Source organism: Bufo gargarizans, chromosome 5, assembly GCF_014858855.1.
Source record: "Bufo gargarizans isolate SCDJY-AF-19 chromosome 5, ASM1485885v1, whole genome shotgun sequence".
NCBI classification, from domain to species: domain Eukaryota; kingdom Metazoa; phylum Chordata; class Amphibia; order Anura; family Bufonidae; genus Bufo; species Bufo gargarizans.
The window spans coordinates 88,206,075-88,225,500 of NC_058084.1; the positions used below are offsets into that span (position 1 = coordinate 88,206,075).

The 19,426-nt window shown below is 42.7% G+C and overlaps 1 protein-coding gene across 1 annotated transcript in view; it reads left to right on the plus strand.

Moving 5' to 3' along the window:
* Nucleotides 1–19,426, plus strand: part of LAPTM4B (lysosomal protein transmembrane 4 beta) — a 96,121-nt gene that overhangs the window by 51,425 nt on the left and 25,270 nt on the right. The window contains exon 5 of the mRNA XM_044294642.1: nt 17,617–17,715. Within this exon, the coding sequence (XP_044150577.1) occupies nt 17,617–17,715 (99 nt within the window). The remainder of the gene's footprint in view (nt 1–17,616; nt 17,716–19,426) is intronic.

Consider the following 19,426-nt stretch of genomic DNA (forward strand, 5'->3'; position numbering starts at 1 on the left):
TCCAGATGGACATGTTTGTAAGGACTCCCCCCATCTGCAGAAACATCCCCCAGGTGCGCAAGTCAGTGCCGAATTACTTTTTTCCCCCTTCTCAGGTTAAGCGAGAACCCCATTTTTCTAAAAGGGTTCTCATTAAAATTGCTGCTATTCTATGCATACCCATGTGGATTACAAATTATGATATTGCTACCTCATGCGGATTACAAATTACTTTAGAACTATTTGTTCCAGTTTGGTGCACTAATGTGCATTTGAAAAAAGACTAATGTAAATGTTATTGCATTATATATATTTGCACAACTTTTGCACGTATGTTTTACCGTTTAAGCAACGTTCAAGTATTTAGCCCATTGTATGTACTCTTTTACATGTACAACACTGTGATCCTATGCACTTTTAAGTGGACTTTGGACTTTATATAGTTAGCCAGATAGCTAGCGCCCTGCTTTCTAGCTCATATGGACTGCCTCTGAGGACAATGTAGAGTCACAACTAGGTATAACAACGTTAAGGGAAACCCCGCTGCTAAAAATGTGTGTGTAAAGGGATTAACCCTCATGGGAGTTCTGTGAGAGAACCGCGGCTCCTCCTCCTACTTTGGTGTGTCTTAAGACTTAGTGCGCAGCCTTATAGATATGTATGTTTAGCTACCTGTTTAGTCATCAAGGTGACCGTGCAAAAAGCTTTATATAGACCTTGGTGCTGGGAAGGGATTACAGGATAAAGCCACCCTTCTATTTGCGGGCATCTCATAGTATCGTGGAGAGATTACAGTACATGACACCCCCACGCTCTATATACCACTCTGGCCCAGTTGTCACGAGTAATGGGGAGGGGATGACACACAGAAGGAATAGACTGGAGTCTAGACCTCAAAGCTAAGGGAGAGGGACGGTGACCTCCTAGGAATCCCTAGACCTCTCCCTGACTCCTGCCAGTATGAGTAGACCCTGAAGGTGGAAATACTCATACACCGGAACCTAGGCTGAAGACCCTGGAAGGCTCAAGAATGGTGGCAGGGAATGAGACTACTGGTTCCTTCCCAGATGAAGGAACCAGCGTCTCCCTGAGGCCTAGACAACAACACACACAAGCGAACAACAAAATGCAAGACAAAATGCACTTAGCTAAAGTAGAATGGAGGAGCAGGAGATCCAAAGGAACAACACACTAGCTCAACCAACTCCAACAGGAAATATCATCCGCATGGTAAGCAGTGTGAGTCAGATCTAAATAGGGCAGGCATGTCCAAACTGCAGCCCTCCAGCTGTTCCAAAACTACAACTCCCAGCATGCCTGGATAGCTTACAGCTATTAAAGCATGCTGAGAGTTGTAGTTTCGCAACAGCTGGAGGGCCGCAGTTTGGACATGCCTGAAATAGGGCCTCAGTAATGACTACAAGCTGCACCTGACAAGAACGGTGGAAATTACCAAACACAACAATGAAAGGAGAAAACAGAAAGACTGTCAGATATCCTCACGTGCCGCCAGTCTCTCCAATCTTCTCACCTCTGTCATGGGAGGGACCATGACTGTACCCCCCCCCCCCCCCTCTACGCGTGACCTCCGGGCACCCAGGGCCGACTTTATCAGGATGCTTCCTGTGAAAGGCCTTCTCAAGGTGACTGGCATTTATGTTGGTCGCAGGAACCCACTTTATTTCCTCTGGACCGTAACCTTTCCAGTGCACGAGATACTGAAGAGATCGACGGAGAAATCGTGAGTTCACTATCCTGGCAATCAGAAATTCAAGATTACCGTCCACCATGACTGGAGCCGGAGGTAAGGAGGACAGTTCAGCAGGTTCGACATATCTTTTCAGTAATGATTTGTGAAAACCATTATGAATTTTTAAAGCCTGCGGAAGTTCAAGACGAAAAGCAACCGGATTAATAATGGAAGAGATCTTATACGGCCCAATAAACCTTGGTCCCAACTTTCAAGAAGGTACCTTCAACTTAATGTTTCTTGTGGACAGCCACACAGGATCACCCACTTTCAGGTCCGGACCACTCATACGTCTCTTGTCAGCCATACGTTTATACTTTTTGCCCATTTTTTTTTATTTGTTTTGAATTTTCCGCCAAATAGATGACAACAAAGAGGAAAATCTTTCCTCTTCCGGTATACCAGAAGTCTCAGTACCAGAAAATGTGCCAAACTGCGGATGGGACCCATATGCTCTGAAAAACAGTGACTTATCAGTGGACTCCTGCTACGGTTATTTATGGCAAACTCAGCCAACGACAAAAATAAAGACCACTCCTCCTGATTCTCCGAGACAAAACATCTCAAATAAGTCTCCAGATTCTGGTTAGTGCGCTCAGTCTGTCTGTTCGACTGAGGATGAAAGGCCGAAAAGAAGGACAATTGTACCCCCAGGCGAGCACAGAACGCCTTCCAGAGTTTGGAAACAAACTGAGTCCCTCTATCAGACACCACATCAGAGGAGATACCGTGTAGTTTCACAATGTTAAGAGAGTTTTACCATTAGGTAGACCTGATAATGCTATAAAGCGCGACATCTTACTGAAGCGATCAACAACCACCAGAATCACTGGTTTTCCCTGAGGAATTCAGTAAATCTGTGATAAAGTCCATGGACAAATGAGTCCACGGTCGGCCGAATATGTGTCACCTTGGCACGCGCACAAGTCTCACAAGCTGCCACATAACCCTCAACACAATTATGTAACCCTGGCCACCAGAATCTCAAGAGAATGAGATCAACCGTCGATCTGCTCCCATGGTGTCCCGTAAGAACAGTGCTGTGATGTTCTTGAAACACCTTGTGCCGTAGTTCGAAGGAACAAACAACTTCCCTGGAGGTCAAGAATTAGGTGCATTTCCCTGGGCCTCCAACACCTCTGCCTCAAGTTCAGGATAAAGGGTGGATACAATGAAGATAGGCCAGATTTTTGTGATAAGTAATTACCGTAATGGAATGAATCGTTCCTTCCAACCAATGATGCCATTCCTCAAAAGCCAACTTAATGGCCAGCAACTCTCTATTACCTAAATCATTTATTTCAGCAATAGAGAGTTTTTTAGAGGAAAAAAAGCACATGAGCGCCATTTGCTAGGAGAAGGACCCTGAAACAAGACTGCTCCAACCCCTACCCCGGATGCGTCAACTTTCACAATAAATGGCTGTGACACCTCAGGTTGCACCAGTAGAGGAGCTGAAGCACAGCTGAAAAGGCTTGTAATGCCTCATCAGACCAGAATGAGAAATCCACACCTTTCTTAGTCATATCCGTTAATGGTTTAACAACAGTCGAGTAATTCAAGATAAATTTACGGTAGAAGTTGGTGAACCCCAAAAATCACATGAGCGCTTTCAGATTTTCGGGTCGATCCCAGTCCAACACAGCAGGACTTTTTCCTGATCCATACGAAAACCCAAAGATAAGAGCAGGTACCCCAGGAATTGCACTTCCGGAACCACAAATACACACTTCTCCATCTTAGCATACAATTTATTCTCCCTTAGGATCTGTAAGACCTGTCTCACGTCATCCTGATGCTTCCCCATGTTGGGGGAATAAATTAAAATATCATCCATATACCACCACAAACCTGCCTACCAGATGATGAAAGATGTCATTGATGAAATGTTGAAAAACAGCAGGAGCATTGGTCAACCCAAAAGGCATGACCAGATTCTGAAAATGACCTTTAGGGGTATTAAAGGCCATCTTCCATTCATCCCCCTCCTTGATCCTTACCAGATTATACGCCCCCCTCAAATCCAATTTAGAGAACACCTTGGTACCGACAATCTGATTGAACAAATCTGGAATCAATAGAAGGGGATAGGGATCACGGACAGTAATGCGATTTAGCTCACAGAAGTTTAAACATGACCTAAGGGTTCCGTCCTTCTTTTTTACAAATAAGAACCCTGTAGCCGCTGGTGATTTGGATGGTTTAATATTACCTTTAGCCAAACTCTCAGTGATCTATTCTCGCATGGCTACTCTTTCGGGTTCAGAAAGATTATACAACCGAGACTTGGGCAATCTAGCTCCGGGAATAAGGTTGACGGGGCAATCATACTCCCGATATAGAGGTAACTCCTGGTCTCCACTTTCAGAGAATACATAAGAAAAATCTGAAATAAAAGAAGGTACAATTTTAGTGGTTACAACAGAAAGCGATGTGCTAAGACAGTTGTCTATGCAAAAACCACTCCAATCAAGAATCTGTCTCGCTTGCCAAATGATGGTAGGATTATGTTTGGATAACCACGGTGAACCTAGCACCAGAGGAGCAGGCAGACCCTTCAGCACAAAACATGAAATAGATTCTTGATGAGAATCTCCCACCTTTAGGTGAATGTCCTGCACAATTTGTGACAAATACTTTTGTGAGAGTGGAGCGGAATCAATCGCAAACACCAAAATATTTTTGTCTAATGTGCTTGTCAAACCATGCATACGGACAAATTGGCCATCCACTAGGCCCCACTGTCCACCCCTGCCCCACTGTCAATAAATACTTCAATTCCCACAGTTTTGGAGCCTAGCGCCACCTTGGCAGGCAGGAGAAATCGGGTACTACTGGTAAATGACAAAAATACATTCTTAGATTCCCATCCCACACTACCAAGAGTGAGAAGAGGACTAAACACATTCGTTTTCTTTCTCTCTTTTTCACCTTGACATTTAATATAAGGACATACCTAGTAACATAGTATATAAGGCCGAAAAAAGACATTTGTCCATCCAGTTCAGCCTGTTATCCTGCAAGTTGATCCAGAGGAAGGCAAAAAAAAAAACTGTGAGGTAGAAGCTAATTTCCCCCACTGAAGGGGAAAAAAATTCCTTCCCGACTCCATTCAGGCAATCAGATAACTCCCTGGATCAACGACCCCTCTCTAGTAGCTATAGTCTGTGATATTATTTAACTCCAGAAATACATCCAGGCCTTTGAACTCTTTTAGGGTACTTTCACTCTTGTGTTTTTCTTTTCCGGCATAGAGTTCCGTCCTAGGGGCTCTATAATGGAAAAGAACTGATCAGTTTTATCCCCATGCATTCTGAATGGAGAGCAATCCGTTCAGAATGCATCAGGATGTCTTCAGTTCGGTCTTTTTGACTGATCAGGACAAAGATAAAACCGCAGCATGCTACGGTTTTATCTCCGGCTAAAAAAGAAGTAGGACTTGCCTGAAGGCATTTTTTTCCGTAGGAATGTATTATTCAAAATACCAGAATGCCGGACCCGTCCTTCCGGTCTACGCATGTGCAGACCGAAAAAATGTGACAATCTAAACTGATCCGTTTGTCCGTATGACAAAGGGACAGACGGATCCGTTCTTGCAATGCATTTTTAAGACGGATCAGGATCCTGATCAGTCTTAAAATGCCAACAGTTGGCATACGTTTTGACAGATCCGGCAGGCAGTCCTGGCGACGGAACTGTTTGCCAGATCACTCTACCGCAAGTGTGAAAGTAGCCTTAGTGAACTCACCATCACCACCTCCTCAGGCAGAGAGTTCCATATTCTCACTGTTCTTACCGTAAAGAATCCTCTTCTATGTTTGTGTACAAACCTTCTTTCCTCCAGACGCAGAGGATGTCCCCTCGTCACAGTCACAGTCCTAGGGATAAATAGATGATGGGATAAATCTCTGCACTGACCCCTGATATATTTATACATAGTAATTAAATCTCCCCTCAGTCGTTTTTTTTCTAAAGTGAATAACCCTAATTTTGATAATCTTTCAGGATACTGTAGTTCCCTCATTCCAGTTATTACTTTAGTTGCCCTCCTCTGGACCCTCTCCAGCTCTGCTATGTCTGCCTTGTTCACTGGAGCCCAGAACTGTACACAGTACTCCATGTGTGGTCTGACTAGTCATTTGTAAAGTGGTAGGACTATGTTCTCATCACAGGCATCTATGCCCCTTTTGATGCAGCCCATTATTTTATTGGCCTTGGCAGCAGCTGCCTGACACTGGTTTCTACAGCTTAGTTTGCTGTTCACTAAAATTCCTAGGTCCTTTTCCATGTCAGTGTTACCCAGGGTTTTACCATTTAGTATGTACGGGTGACTTGCATTATTCCTACCCATGTGCATAACCTTACATTTGTCAGTGTTAAACCTCATCTGCCACTTCTCTGTCCAAGCCTCCAATCTATCCAGATCCCTCTGTAGCAGTATACTGTCCTCTTCAGTGTCAATGACTTTACATAGTTTAGTGTCATCTGCAAAAATTTATATTTTACTATGCAAGCCTTCTACAAGATCATTAATATATTGAAGAGGATAGGGCCCAATACTGACCCCTGAGGTACCCCACTAGTGACAGTCCGAGCATTCTCATTTTATATACTAACCTTTTATGTGGTACAGTGTCAAATGCTTTGGAGAAGTCCAGATATACGACATGCATTAATTCGCCGCTGTCAAGTCTAGAACTTTACCTCCTCATAGAAACTGATTCAATTAGTTTGACATCCCTCATGAAGCCATGCTGATATGGCATTATTTGATTATTTTCGTTGAGGTACTCTAAGATAGCATCTCTTAGAAAACCTTCAAACAGTTAACCCACGACGGATGTTAAACTTACCGGCCTATAGTTTCCGGGCTCTGTTTTTGGACCTTTTTTGAATATTGGCACCACATTTGCTATGCGCCAATCCTGTGGAACATTCCCTGTCAGTATAGAGTCCGCAAATATCAGAAATAAGGGTCTAGCTATGACATTACTTAAAGGGAACCTGTCACCTCAAAAATGCATCTACACCCACCAGCAGTACCTCATAGTAGCCCGCAGCCTGTTAATAATCAGATGTTTCATAATGTTGTCCGATGCTGCGTAAGTTAAAAAAAATGCAGTTTTATTCTCCATCAGCGCTATAGTGCCGGCCAGCTTGAATTCAAGAGGGCAACGGCCTCCTTGCTTCAAGTCAAGATAACCACGCCCCCTAACTGTCCCCTCTTGCCTAAGAGTGACAGCCTGCAGTGCGGCCAAGATCCCCCAAGTCTTGCGCATGCGCGGTGCGCTCTGCAGTAATGCGCTATCCCATCTCCTGCTGCCGCTGTTAGCCGGGTTTCAGCGGCGCAATGCGTATGTGCGAGACTTGGGGAATCGCGGCCGCACTGCAGGCTGTCACTCTCAGGCAAGAGGGGACGGTTAGAGGGCATGGTTACCTTGACTTGAAGCAAGGAGGCCGCTACCCCCTTGACTTCAAGCTGGCCGGCACTACAGCGCTGATGGAGAATAAAACTTATTTTTTTTTAACTTACACAGCATCGGACAACAGGATGAAACATATGATTATTAACAGGCTGCGGGCTACTATGAGGTACTGCTGGGGGGTGTAGATGCAATTTTGAAGTGACAGGTTCCCTTTAATTCTCTTAGGATATGGCTGTGTATGCCATCTGGCCCTGGAAATTTGTCTATTTAAATCTTTTTAGGACGCTGCTGTAATTCTTCCTGGGTCAGACAGGGCACTTTAAATGGGAAATTTACTTTTACATTCTGCATTTCATCTGACAGGTTATTTTCTTCAGTGAATACAGTGGAGATTTTTTTTTTTTATTAGCTTTGCTTTCTCCTCATCGCTCTCTGAAACTCCCCCCTCATCACTCTGTAAAGGGCCGACACCTTCAGATTTATACTTTTTACCATTTATATAATTGAAGAACATTTTAGGGTTAGTTTTGCTCTCGTTGGCAATTAATATCTCGGTCTCTAGTTTGGCCGCTTTTATTTGTTTTTTACATAGTCTATTTTTTTCAGTGCTTCCTCACAACCCTCCTGTTTTAGGGATTTAAATGCTTTCTTTTTGTCATTCATTGGTTTCTTTACAGTTCTGTTTATCCACATTGGTTTCTTCTTGTTCCTTAACCTTTTATTCCCATACGGTATGTACCTCTCACAATTAAATTTTAGGATGCTTTTAAAAATATCCCATTTTGTGGCTGTATCTTTATTTTTGAGGACTTCGTCCCAGTTAGTTAGGCCTATGGCCTCTCTTAGTTGGCTAAATTTTGCTTTTTTGAAGTTTGGTATTTTTGTTATGTTCACATGTAATGCGCCTGGTTTACAGCACCTGGTTTACTGCAAACACGGCAGAACTGTATGTAAATATAATGGAACTTACGATTCCATTCTAACCCTCCTTTGGAGAAAAGTGGTCGCATCCTACTTCCAGCAGGAAGGGTAGGGCAGAAGTTCTAGTCAGATTAGCTTACCGTCACCGAAGTACGACTACCTAAAATTTAACCTTTATTTTGGTCAACTAAATCTACATCATATTTTGCCCCCTGGAGGCCCTTTCCAAGACGTTCACCCTGGACCGTTGATTTGGATCCCCATCTAGACTACCAGCTAAGTACATCTCTGACTGTTGGGGAGTTGGTTTATTATAATATAACCGTGTGCGGATTCTTTTATATCTAGTGAACTCGTTTTGGTTGTGGCCTCCAGATCAATAATCCATCTTTACGGATATCTGTTGAACACTTGTTGTGTTTGATTGACATTTGTTTTTGTCCCCTGATGAACCCCTTCAATGAGAGGAAGGGGGGAAACGCGTCGGGACACGTGATTGTACAACTGATATCTATTACATATACTATTACCCAGATATCCATATGGGATAGTATACAAAGGGCACCATAAGGATAGACAGCATAGGTACGTGGACGGAGTGTGCCTACCATTAAGACACATCTCCGGGCTGAGGAGTCAAACAGGGACATCATAGGGACAGATACTGATATGGCACAGGTTGCCTTGATGCGTTCCTCCCCTTCATCTTCCTCATTTTGATCCGCTTGTCTGATCCTGCTCTTTCGCGTGTAAATTGTTTTGTGTTTTTGTTGTGTTTGTTTTTTGCACTATATGTGTTCCCTTCTTTAGGGAATTTTCATTTTTAGTTGACCAAAATAAAGGTTAAATTTTAGGTAGTCGTACTTCGGTGACAGTGATTAATTAGTTTGACGACCACCCGCTTTATCTAGAATTACAGATTAGCTTACCCCCTGCTATGGGAAGACCAAAGCTTGAAGCCTGTACCATGGAGGCCAAATCTTGAAGCCTCAGGCGCCAGGAGGAAAATTCCTTGGTATAACCTAAAGCCAGACTACAGAGAGAGAGTGCAGTATACAGAAGAAGCTAAGTTATACAGCAAGCCTGTCAGTACAGCAGAGTCAGAGAGAAAGCTATAGCAGTGGAGTTTGCCTGCCAGTTTAATGCTAAAGCCTGCTGGAACCAAGACAAAGCTTGAAGACTGTTTCTGATTAATATTTATTAAGGTAAATCTGCTGTTCAACTACCTACAAGGTCTGGACTCAATCTTTCTTTCAAATTCCTCAATTATTCCCCCTATTTATTGCTTCAGAGCCAAAGCCTGGGGTCCAGCGGTATCCAGGTAGGAGCACCGTGACACACATAAAGAGACATTTTAGGCCGCACTTAACTACTCAGCATTACTACACCTGTGCGTTATAGTTTGGCCCTGGGGGGAGGCGCCCGTTGCATAAGTTTAGCACAAAGGTCTGTTTTTCTTCTCCCAGAAATAGCTCAACTCATGTCTATTGTCCATGTCTGGTACTTCGGCATTCTTTACTCTGTTGCTTCTGACCAGCAAAAATACATTGACAAAGCAGCCAGGGAGGGGCTGACCACAGTAATGAGTGGAGCTTGGGTGCAACAAGGACAATGATGACACCCTCATTGCACCAGAGGCCTAATTTGCATATTAGGAAAAGATATCATAACTCAGGAACAGAGCCTCGGATCAACAAAAGAAAAGCAGCATCAGGTGAAGCACAGCTGTGTGTCCATACAAACAGTCGCTGGTGACCGACTCCCTTTAAGTGCACTGAGAGATTTCTTTTAACTGCTCATTTGCATATGGATTAAAAGTACCTTTCCTCCAGAATGAAGCAACTAATTGCTAAGCGAAAGGTATCATTACATTCAGCTGAGCTAGCCCTGCTTGCATTGTGGTTTAATTAAAAATTTCCTGGTAACAGACTAAAATGTACATTTTCTCAGCTTAGCGTAGCCTCCCATTAGATTACTGTGCTCCATCCATCAGTAACATTGTTTCTGCGTTACAGTTTAGGTGACATCATCAGGTCACATGACCAGTCTCAGAGGCACAGGGTGTGACTGAGACATACTGTACTTTGGCTGAATAAAACAGCAAAATCCCGTCCCATTTTTTTCCTTTAATTAACAGAAGAGCCTCCCAGGTATTTCAGCAGGCGTGCAGAGAAAAGGCGAGGAGAGCGAAAAAAAAAGAGTGAAAGTGTTTCCTCGCTGCTCTTCCTGTTCTGCTAATGAATTGTTCTCCTAAGTCTTCGAAAGAGCATCTGCAGATTATGCTGGCCAATAAGTCTCCATAATTGCAAAAGATATAGTCTGCGCCGTTCAAGTAATGAGATCCTCTTGGCTGTTCTTCCAATACTACTCTACAGCGCTGGCGCAGATCTGTGCAGCAGGAACATAATTGTTGGCGGAACGTTACTGCTTAGCTTGCAGAGTTATACAGGAAACACCACAGACCGAATAAAAAGTGAATCATATTGTGGGTTTTTCATTCTTTCAGCCTGACACACATAAACCCAAGATCAAAAACTAGTTTAGTTGAAATGGTCTTTTATACATGTGAAGATTTAAAGGGCATCTGTCAGCAGTTTTGTACCTATGACACTGGCTGACCTGTTACATGTGCACTTGGCAGCTGAAGGCGTCTGTGTTGTTCCCATGTTCATATGTGTCTGCATTGCTGAGAAAAATTATGTTTAATTATATGCATATTAGGCTCTAGGAGCAACAGGCGTGTTGCCGTTACACCTGGAGGCTCAGCTCTCTCTGCAACTGCCGCGCCCTCTACACCAGGTCTGATGACATTTTCCCTCTCAATCAAAGAGGAGAGGGCGTGGCAGTTGCAGAGAGAGCAGAGTCTCTAGGTGTAATGGCAACACCCCCGATGCTCCTCGAGGCTCATTTGCATATAATAAAACATAATTTTTCTCCGCAATGCGGACACATATGAACATGGGACCAACAGATGCCTTCAGCTGCCAAGTGCACATGTAACAGGTCAGCCAGTGTCATAGGTACAAATCTGCTGACAGATGCCCTTTAACAGTACATTGTCTGGATTAAGTGATTTTCAAACTTTCAAGTCTTTTTTGTCTGGGTTCAGATCATGATTTAGTCCCATATTTAACGTATACAAAAAACATATACGTTAAATGGATACATCTGACGATGCCATACATACGTTAACATGCAGGGACGGACTGGGAACTTATAGTGTCCCTGGAAAAAAAAAAAAAATACAATTGGCCTCATATTGTAGGTGGGACAACAGACATAGGCAGGCCCAGTAATACCATAGTGCAGGACAAAATACCACCCCAGCAGAACCAAATACCACAGTGCAGAAAAATATAATGCCGTAGCAGAACCAGGTACCACAGTGCAGCACAAAATACTGCTGCTCGCCCCACAGTATGGAGCTGTATCATCGTCCTGAGGGGAATATAATTTAATTCCAGAGGGCACTGGCCAGGTGCATAAGAGACTGATGCTCCTACATTAGTTAATGCTGGGAGCATCAGATCCTTATGTACCTTGTTGATAGCCAAAAGGAGGTATTAAGTGGTCCCCTGGGCATTGGCCCACCGGGAAATTCCCCTGTAGGGTCTATGGCCAATCCACCTATGTCTAGGGTGCAAGGTCTAGAGCTATCTCCAGGGCCTGATACATGTTATAGTGTAAGGTCTAGAACTGTCCACAGTGCCTGAAATATGCTATTGTGCAAGATCTAGAACTGTCCACGGGCAGCATAGAGGCAGGGCAGAGTGCTGGTTGCAGAGTGCGATTGCATTTGTGTTTTTGCGTTTGTATGTGTATTTCGCCATAGCAATGTGCACCTGCATACAGGGTTGTGCTGACTGAACCCCCTACATTTTTTTCTTTGTAGTATATATTGGAGGCGTGGCGATCTCCATGCAGTCATGCACACCTGACCAGTTAGTCTGCCCTGGAGGCTGGTTTTAAAGTCAGTATAAAACTGAGTCTTCTTTCATAGCGCCTACCAGTAGCCATTTGGCTCCAGGAGAAGTATATAGTGGGCTCAGCATGCATGTTGGTACTTGCATCCCTGGATCCGATGGAAGCTGTAATGGCACCGGACGGGATTAAAAGCAGAGTGTGCCTGGCGTGCATGCTGTACCTGCGCTCCCTGGACTTTGTGTGGCTGTCATGGCCCATAACAGGTAGGAACTAGTGTTAGGGACCACTCATAGAGGCGACCTTGACGTGGTGAGTGGCTTATTTCGCTTTGGCCAGGATGTACACTGGTGCCTCGTTCAACGTCCAGCATAGAGGCAGGGCAGAGTGCTGGTTGCAGAGTGTGATTGCATTTGTGTTGTTAGTGCCTGAAATATGCTATTGTGCAAGATCTAGAACTGTCCACGAGCACGGGGCATGAATGGCTCCCCACTCAAGGATGGCAGGGGATCAGGCGATCACAGTTGTCACTTGGAACAGTCGTTTTCACATGGGGCAACAAGTTTGGTGGTTTGCAAGAGAGTCTCCCAACAGTGCGGCAATTTGTGAGCGTCAGTCACCTCCACTTGCTAGCTAACTACTATGCAGTACAGCTGGCCCTCTCTATACCTCTCTATACCAACAGCTTCAGTGTTCTCTACAACTTCTGGCACCTCTGTTTATCAACTACAGGATCATGCTAGACAGCTACATGGATGCAGTGCCCTTCAATATCCTGTCTGAGGGTATATGGCTACCATGGGCATTTTCCTAGCCATAGGCTACCTGTGACATCATCGATCACAATATACATCTTATACGTGGCATAGATACTTAGGGCATTAAACCCACAGTGGAGCATTCATTACTTATCATAACGGCATCTCACAGTGGCATAAGGCACATTAATTGGCATCACATATACAGGAGGCAGCATGTAATAAGCAGATCACTGGTATCTTCCACATTTGCTGTTCCTTCACACGTGGCATATTTTCTTGCTGAAAATCTCTGTGACTGAAAAATTAGTTCCATTCATCTGAATGAGGAGTGCAGAAATCCATGTGCTTCCTGCCAAATTAATATCAGATTGTTGAGGGTCAGCCCTCTGGCACCCCTACTGATCACCTGTTTGAAGAGGCTGTGGCTCTCGGGTGAGCATTACTACCTCTTCCTAAGCCTGTGACGTCAAGTTCACCGGGCACATGACCTTTCTGCAGCAAATTATAGTTTAAGTGAACACAATTGAGCTGCAATACTAAGCACAGCAGCTATACAATGTACCTATGCTTGGTTTAGTATAAAAAGGCTGCAGTGCTTCTCTGCGGTCCCTTCAAACAGCTGATTGGCAGGGGTGCTGGGAGTTGGATCTCCACTAATCTGATATTGATGACTTATCCTGTGGATAGATCATCAATATTTAATTCTGAGAAAAAAACCTAAAATTTTTGATGGTGGCTATCATAATTATGGGGCTTTTGCCTGTTTTTATATTCTGTATTTTTCCTTTTTGCTTTATACCGTTTCCTGTGTTCTGAATTTTTGTGCATCCGTTAAATGTCAAATGATATCATAGTGCAAGCCTGCACATGCATACTAAGAACTGTATTTTACAAGTCATTCATTCATTATCTACTTGGCTTAGTACCTCTTGAGGAAAGGCCAAAAAACTGACATCATTTCCTGATTAAAATTAAATTGCTCAGATTAGACGTGTTTTATTTTTATATTTTTTTATATTCAGGTGTTCACTTATGGTAAAACAGTGCAGTGTAAACTGGTGTATCTATATGATGTAACAAAAAGTTATAGGCTATGGAAACCTTTGGGGGAATTTTTTTTATTATTGCATTATACTTAGCTTGTGCCGAAAATGATTTTTCCAATTGATCGTTATTATAGATGAGCGAATTTCTTGAAATTATTTTCAGGGCAGATTCTAACTAGAGATGAGCGAATCTTCCAATATTCGGTACGTTTCAGATTCTCCAAATTTTTCAAAACGTTTGGTTCTGGTCCGAATCTATTCGTTCTGAACCAAAGTTGCTCCACTTGCCCTGGAAATCGGTATACAACCCCCTTTAGTCCTTTAAAACACAGTTGTTTTTTATGAAAGCTCCTATCTCGTTTAGTTAATCTTTTCATTTTTCCTCGCCTGTCCCCTCGGTCTGAAAGGTGTAACTTTATCTACTTTTACCATTGCTACTGCAAACTGAGGACATTGCTTGGCCGCAACTGACTGCAATTACCTCCTGGCTGGTGGTGACAGAACACTATTGATTGCTTAAGTGCTAGGCGTCGTTTTCAAGGTTCGTCCGAATCGAACCGGAAAAAATTGGGTTCAATTTGGTGCCTAAGAAATTAGAAATTCGGAACGAATCTGCAAATAGATTCACTCATCTCTAATTCTACTGAATCAATTCTACCCAAATCAAAACTGCTCAACTGGTCTGAAGATTAATATATGACACTGTGATGTTTCCTGGGATTCATATATTTCTTTGTCTTTTTCTTTTCTTTCTTTTTTTTACACTTTTCTTTGTTTTTCTCTCTCTCTCTTTCCCCTCCTTCAAGTTCTTTAACACAAAAACAGCGATAGTAAATAATTTCAGAGTGACAATGACATATATAGCTATGGGTAAACGTATTGTTGATGATGTTAATAAATGCCATGTTTAAAAACACGCCATGCCATTGTATTTATGCCTTTTCAAAATGTTTAAAATGTAAAAATACACTAAAATATGCTTATTTAAGTTCTTTTTACTCTTATAAACTGTAGAAAAATTGCAACTGTTTTTTTTGGGAAAAAATACAGGTTCAATTTAACATCCTCACGCTTGTGCAACCAAACTATACACTATTTATGCACTAAAATAAGATTATTTGCGCACGTATACACGGTAGAAAAATTGCAACAGGCCTTTGGAAAAAAAGGTGTAATTGCGCACGTGTGCAGCAAAATATATGATACTGGGAAATATGCTTTTTGCATGCTGATGAACCATAGAAGCTTTGCAACAGGTTTTGTAAAAAAAAGTAGTGTCTCTTTAAATGATCTTATGTAGCGCAGCAGTTTATATATGATCAGCTCCAGCTCTGGCTACAGACAATGTAACTGGCACTATGCTGTCCCTAATAATAAAACCTTTCTACCTAGTAATTCATTCTACCTAGCTAAATATTTTTCTTCATAATCTTTACACTGTCTCTGAAAGACTCTAAAATGTCCCAAATCTTCTTGTGTGTCTAAATGTTGTCTGTCAGACGTGCAGAAACGTCCTATCACATCAGTTGCCGAGCTCCGATGGCTCGCTTGTACCCTTTATCTGTATTTTCCTAACAGCTCATAAACACTCATTAAAGCTAAATTATGATCATACTAATAATTTGGATTAAATGAGTGTTTATGAGCTGACAGGGACTAGAGATAAGGGCTATATATCAAGCTGACAGAGGAGCTCTCTCATAGATTTCAGTGACAAGCAGAAAAAACTGTCTACTGAGAGAGTGAAACATGTAGGCTATAGAAGACAAACCGCCAAAAATTTTTATAAAGACTAAGTGTAAAAATAATTTTTAGTCCAAAATACACTATATGGAGAAAAGTATTAGGGCAAATCTCTTAATCACTGAATTCAGGTGTTTTATTCAGTCCCACTGCCACAGGTGTATAAAATCCAACCCCTAGCCATATAGTCTGCTTTTACAAACATGTGTGGAAGAATGGGTCGTTCTAAAGAGCTCACTGAATTGCAGTGTGGTCCTTTAATAGGATGCCACCGCTGCCACAAGTCAGTTCATGAAATTTCTTCCTTCCTGGATATTCCACCATCAGCTATGGGTAGTATTATTGCATAGTGGAAGCATTTAGTAACCACAGGAACTCACTCATGAAGTGGAAGTCATGTAATGTTAGAGCAGGGTTGTCCAGTGCTCAGAAACATAGTGCATAAAAGTCACCAATGATCTGCTGACTTCATAACTGCAGAGTCCAAACCTCCATCAGGCCAAAAACTGTGCGGCAGGAGCCTCATGGCATGAGTTTCCATGGTCGAGCAGCTGCATGCAAGCCTCACTTCACCAAGCACAATGCCAAGCGTCAGATGTAATGCCGTAAAGCACACCACCACTGGACTCTGGAGCAGTGGAAACATGTTCTGTGGAGTGAAGAATCAGACTTCTCTATTTGGCAGTCTGATGGACTAGTCTGGGTTTGGTGAATGTTATCCGCCTGACTGCATTGTGCCAACTGTAAAGTCTGATGGAGGAGGAATAATGATATGGGGTTGTTTTTCAGGGGTTGGCTTAGGCCCGTTAGTCCCAATGAAGGGAAATTTTAATACTTCAGCATACCAAGACATTCTGGACAATTGTATGCTTCCAACTTTATGGGAACAGTTTGAGGGAAGGCCATTTTATTTTCCAGCTTGACTGTGCCCCAGGTCACAAAGCAAGGTCCATAAAGACCTGGTTGGGTGAGTTTGGTGCAGAAGAACTTGACTGGCCGCATACAGCCTTGACCTCAGTCCCATTGAACAGCTTTAAGATGAACTAAAATGGAGATTGCAAGCCAGACCCTCTCATCCAACATTAGTGTCTGACCTCAGTGTTCTTCTGGATGAATGGGCAAATATTCACATAGACAAACTCCACATTTTTGAGAAAAGCTTTCTCAGAATAGTGGAAGCTGTTTTACCTGCTAGAAGGACCACTTTATATTAATGCTTATGGATTTAGAATGGGATGTCATAAAGCTGCTGTAGGTGTAATGTGTAGGTGTCTAAATACTTTTACAGAAAGTAGAATACAGTAATAAAAAATGCCCCTAAATGTGTCCATAGCCTTTAAACCATTGGACGCTAAGAGGGTCAGTTTACATCTCCTTAAACCAGAAAGAATAAAGGGGGCTAAACGTTCACAGATTGGTTATTATTGGTATTTTATTCTCACATAAAGTGCGATGGCGAGCCCTTTTCAAGCTCAATAACGAAGGGTACCTGCTGAGGATAGGGGTCACATATCTCTAATTCATTTTAATCATGGAACTTGCAAGGACAGTAATGGGACTTCATAGTTTGAGGAACATTGGGAGATGCTAGCTAGCTGGCCACCCATGGATCTCATTTTATGACATGTCTCAATAACAGAAAAGAATGCATTTGACTGTATTTCTTTTCCAGTATATTGTCTGAGACCAGTTACTATCTAGATTAATGAGGAACTTGCATTGTCTCGTAGAGGGCTCCTTTATTCGTAATGTCACCCGCAGTGCTTTTGTCTTACATTGACAGGTCCGCTATAAGACATCATCCCTGAATGTCTCTGCAGAGCACAACTCATGAGGCTTGAAAGCTTTTATTTCAAATAAATGTAATAAAATTGAACATGTCCCGTAACTCTGCTTCTCCTAAAGTAATTCTGGCCTCTCACGGACCTTTACAGCATTAATGTCTTGCGTTGTCAGGGATCACAGCTGGAAACACTCTTCTCAGCAAGGATGGTTGACACATACAATTTATTACTGTGCATTTTCTGATAGACCCTGCTGTAACAAACAGGATTGTGTTTATCTTCCAGCCATCCAATTTCCCATACAAGGAGGAGATCCTATCGGTCAATCCCACATGCCTTGTTGTCATCATTCTCTTCTTTATTAGTGTCATCCTGGCTTTTAAGGTAAGCGTTCTGATGGTTGTGCAGTGTACAACGGTATCTTTATTATGAGTCTCAACTTGAATTAGGGTACGGTCACACGGTCAGGTTTTCTGATGCAGTTTTGGAAGCCAAAACCAGGAATGAATTCAAAAAAAGAAGAGAGGTCTTATCTGCCCCTTTATACGTTCTCTCCTTTTATGGTCCACTCCTGATTTTGGCTTCTAAAACTGCTTCAGAAAACCTGACCGTGTAGCTGTACCCTTGGGGCTCATTCACACAGATGTTGGTCGGCCGTTACATTTATTTTTTATATATATACGTTCGGAGGCTTTTTTTTTCTAACATGGCATTTTACTAATTTTGGGCTAAAATTCATTTGATTGGTCTTTTTGGTCTTTATTAAAAATGTTTATCTGTTTTTGAGATGCAAGGTTCAGTTCTGTTTTCTTTGAATCCTGTCAACTGACAGCTTATGTAGAGCTCCTATCTGTGACATGCTGACCTCATAAACACTTATTTAAGCCATGTTCTTATACGTTTGATAAGAATTGAGCAATAATGAGTATTTGTGAGGTCGGAGATAAGTGCTACACAAAAAATAATAAAAATGACAGCTTGCACACAGACTGATGTTTTAAATCTTGCATGTCAGAAATGTCTGAATCTATAAATGTAAAAAAGGACGTATGTATATATGTGTGTATATATGTGTGTTCCGCGATCACTAAAAAACGCAACCATCGATTTCAACGAAACTTGGTATACACATCCCTTGCTACCTAGAAAGAAATCTTGTTGAGGGTCACCGCTCTCTAGGACGTACCGTTCCTGAGATATTCCCAAAAAATGACCTGCATTAGCCAATACAAGCCTGCAAGTCTTTCTCTTCATATCCCAACTGCCATACACGCGGTCACATGTCTCTTATCAGCGAATAGAAACTCGCAGGCCCTTAGTCTCCACATACACACAGCTTTACTCCAGGTTTCTATAACAACCCAGCCATTTTTCTTCACTGCTGTAGTGTCAGCTTTAGGCTAGGGCTGCCCGACACATAGGGCACAACTACACTGCTACATGCATCCATCTTGGATGTTAAAGGGGCGGGCACAGTGTAGGTCACTGTTAAAGGGGCAGGCACTGTGGAGGTCACTGTTAAAGGGGCAGACACTGTGGAGGTCACTGTTAAAGGGGTGGGCACTGTGTAGCTCACTGTTAAAGGGGCGGGCACAATGTAGGTCACTGTTAAAGGGGCAGGCACTGTGGAGGTAACTGTTAAAGGGGCGGACACTGTGGAGGTCACTGTTAAAGGGGGCGGACACTGTGGAGGTCACTGTTAAAGGGGCAGGCACTGTGGAGGAGCTCACTGTTAAAGGGGCGGGCAATGTGGAGGTCACTGTTAAAGGGCCGGGCACTGTGCAGGTCACTGTTAAAGGGCCGGGCACTGTTCTTATTCACTGACAGCAAACAGGTATCTTGGAATATGGTGAAGAGTTGAAACGCAAAAACTTTGCATATTTCATTTATACAGAGATGCAGCATTATTTATAGAAAACCCCTTTATTTGCATTGTTATCATTTTCAGTTCACTTTGCATGATATACTTAAGAAAACAGTTATTTCCCTCTCCTCTGTGTCATTGGCCCATCTAGATCACTTATTTAAGTAATTTCTCTGGAGGTTTGGATGCTGTCCTGAGGTTATACATCTGTTCAGACTGTGCTTGTATAAA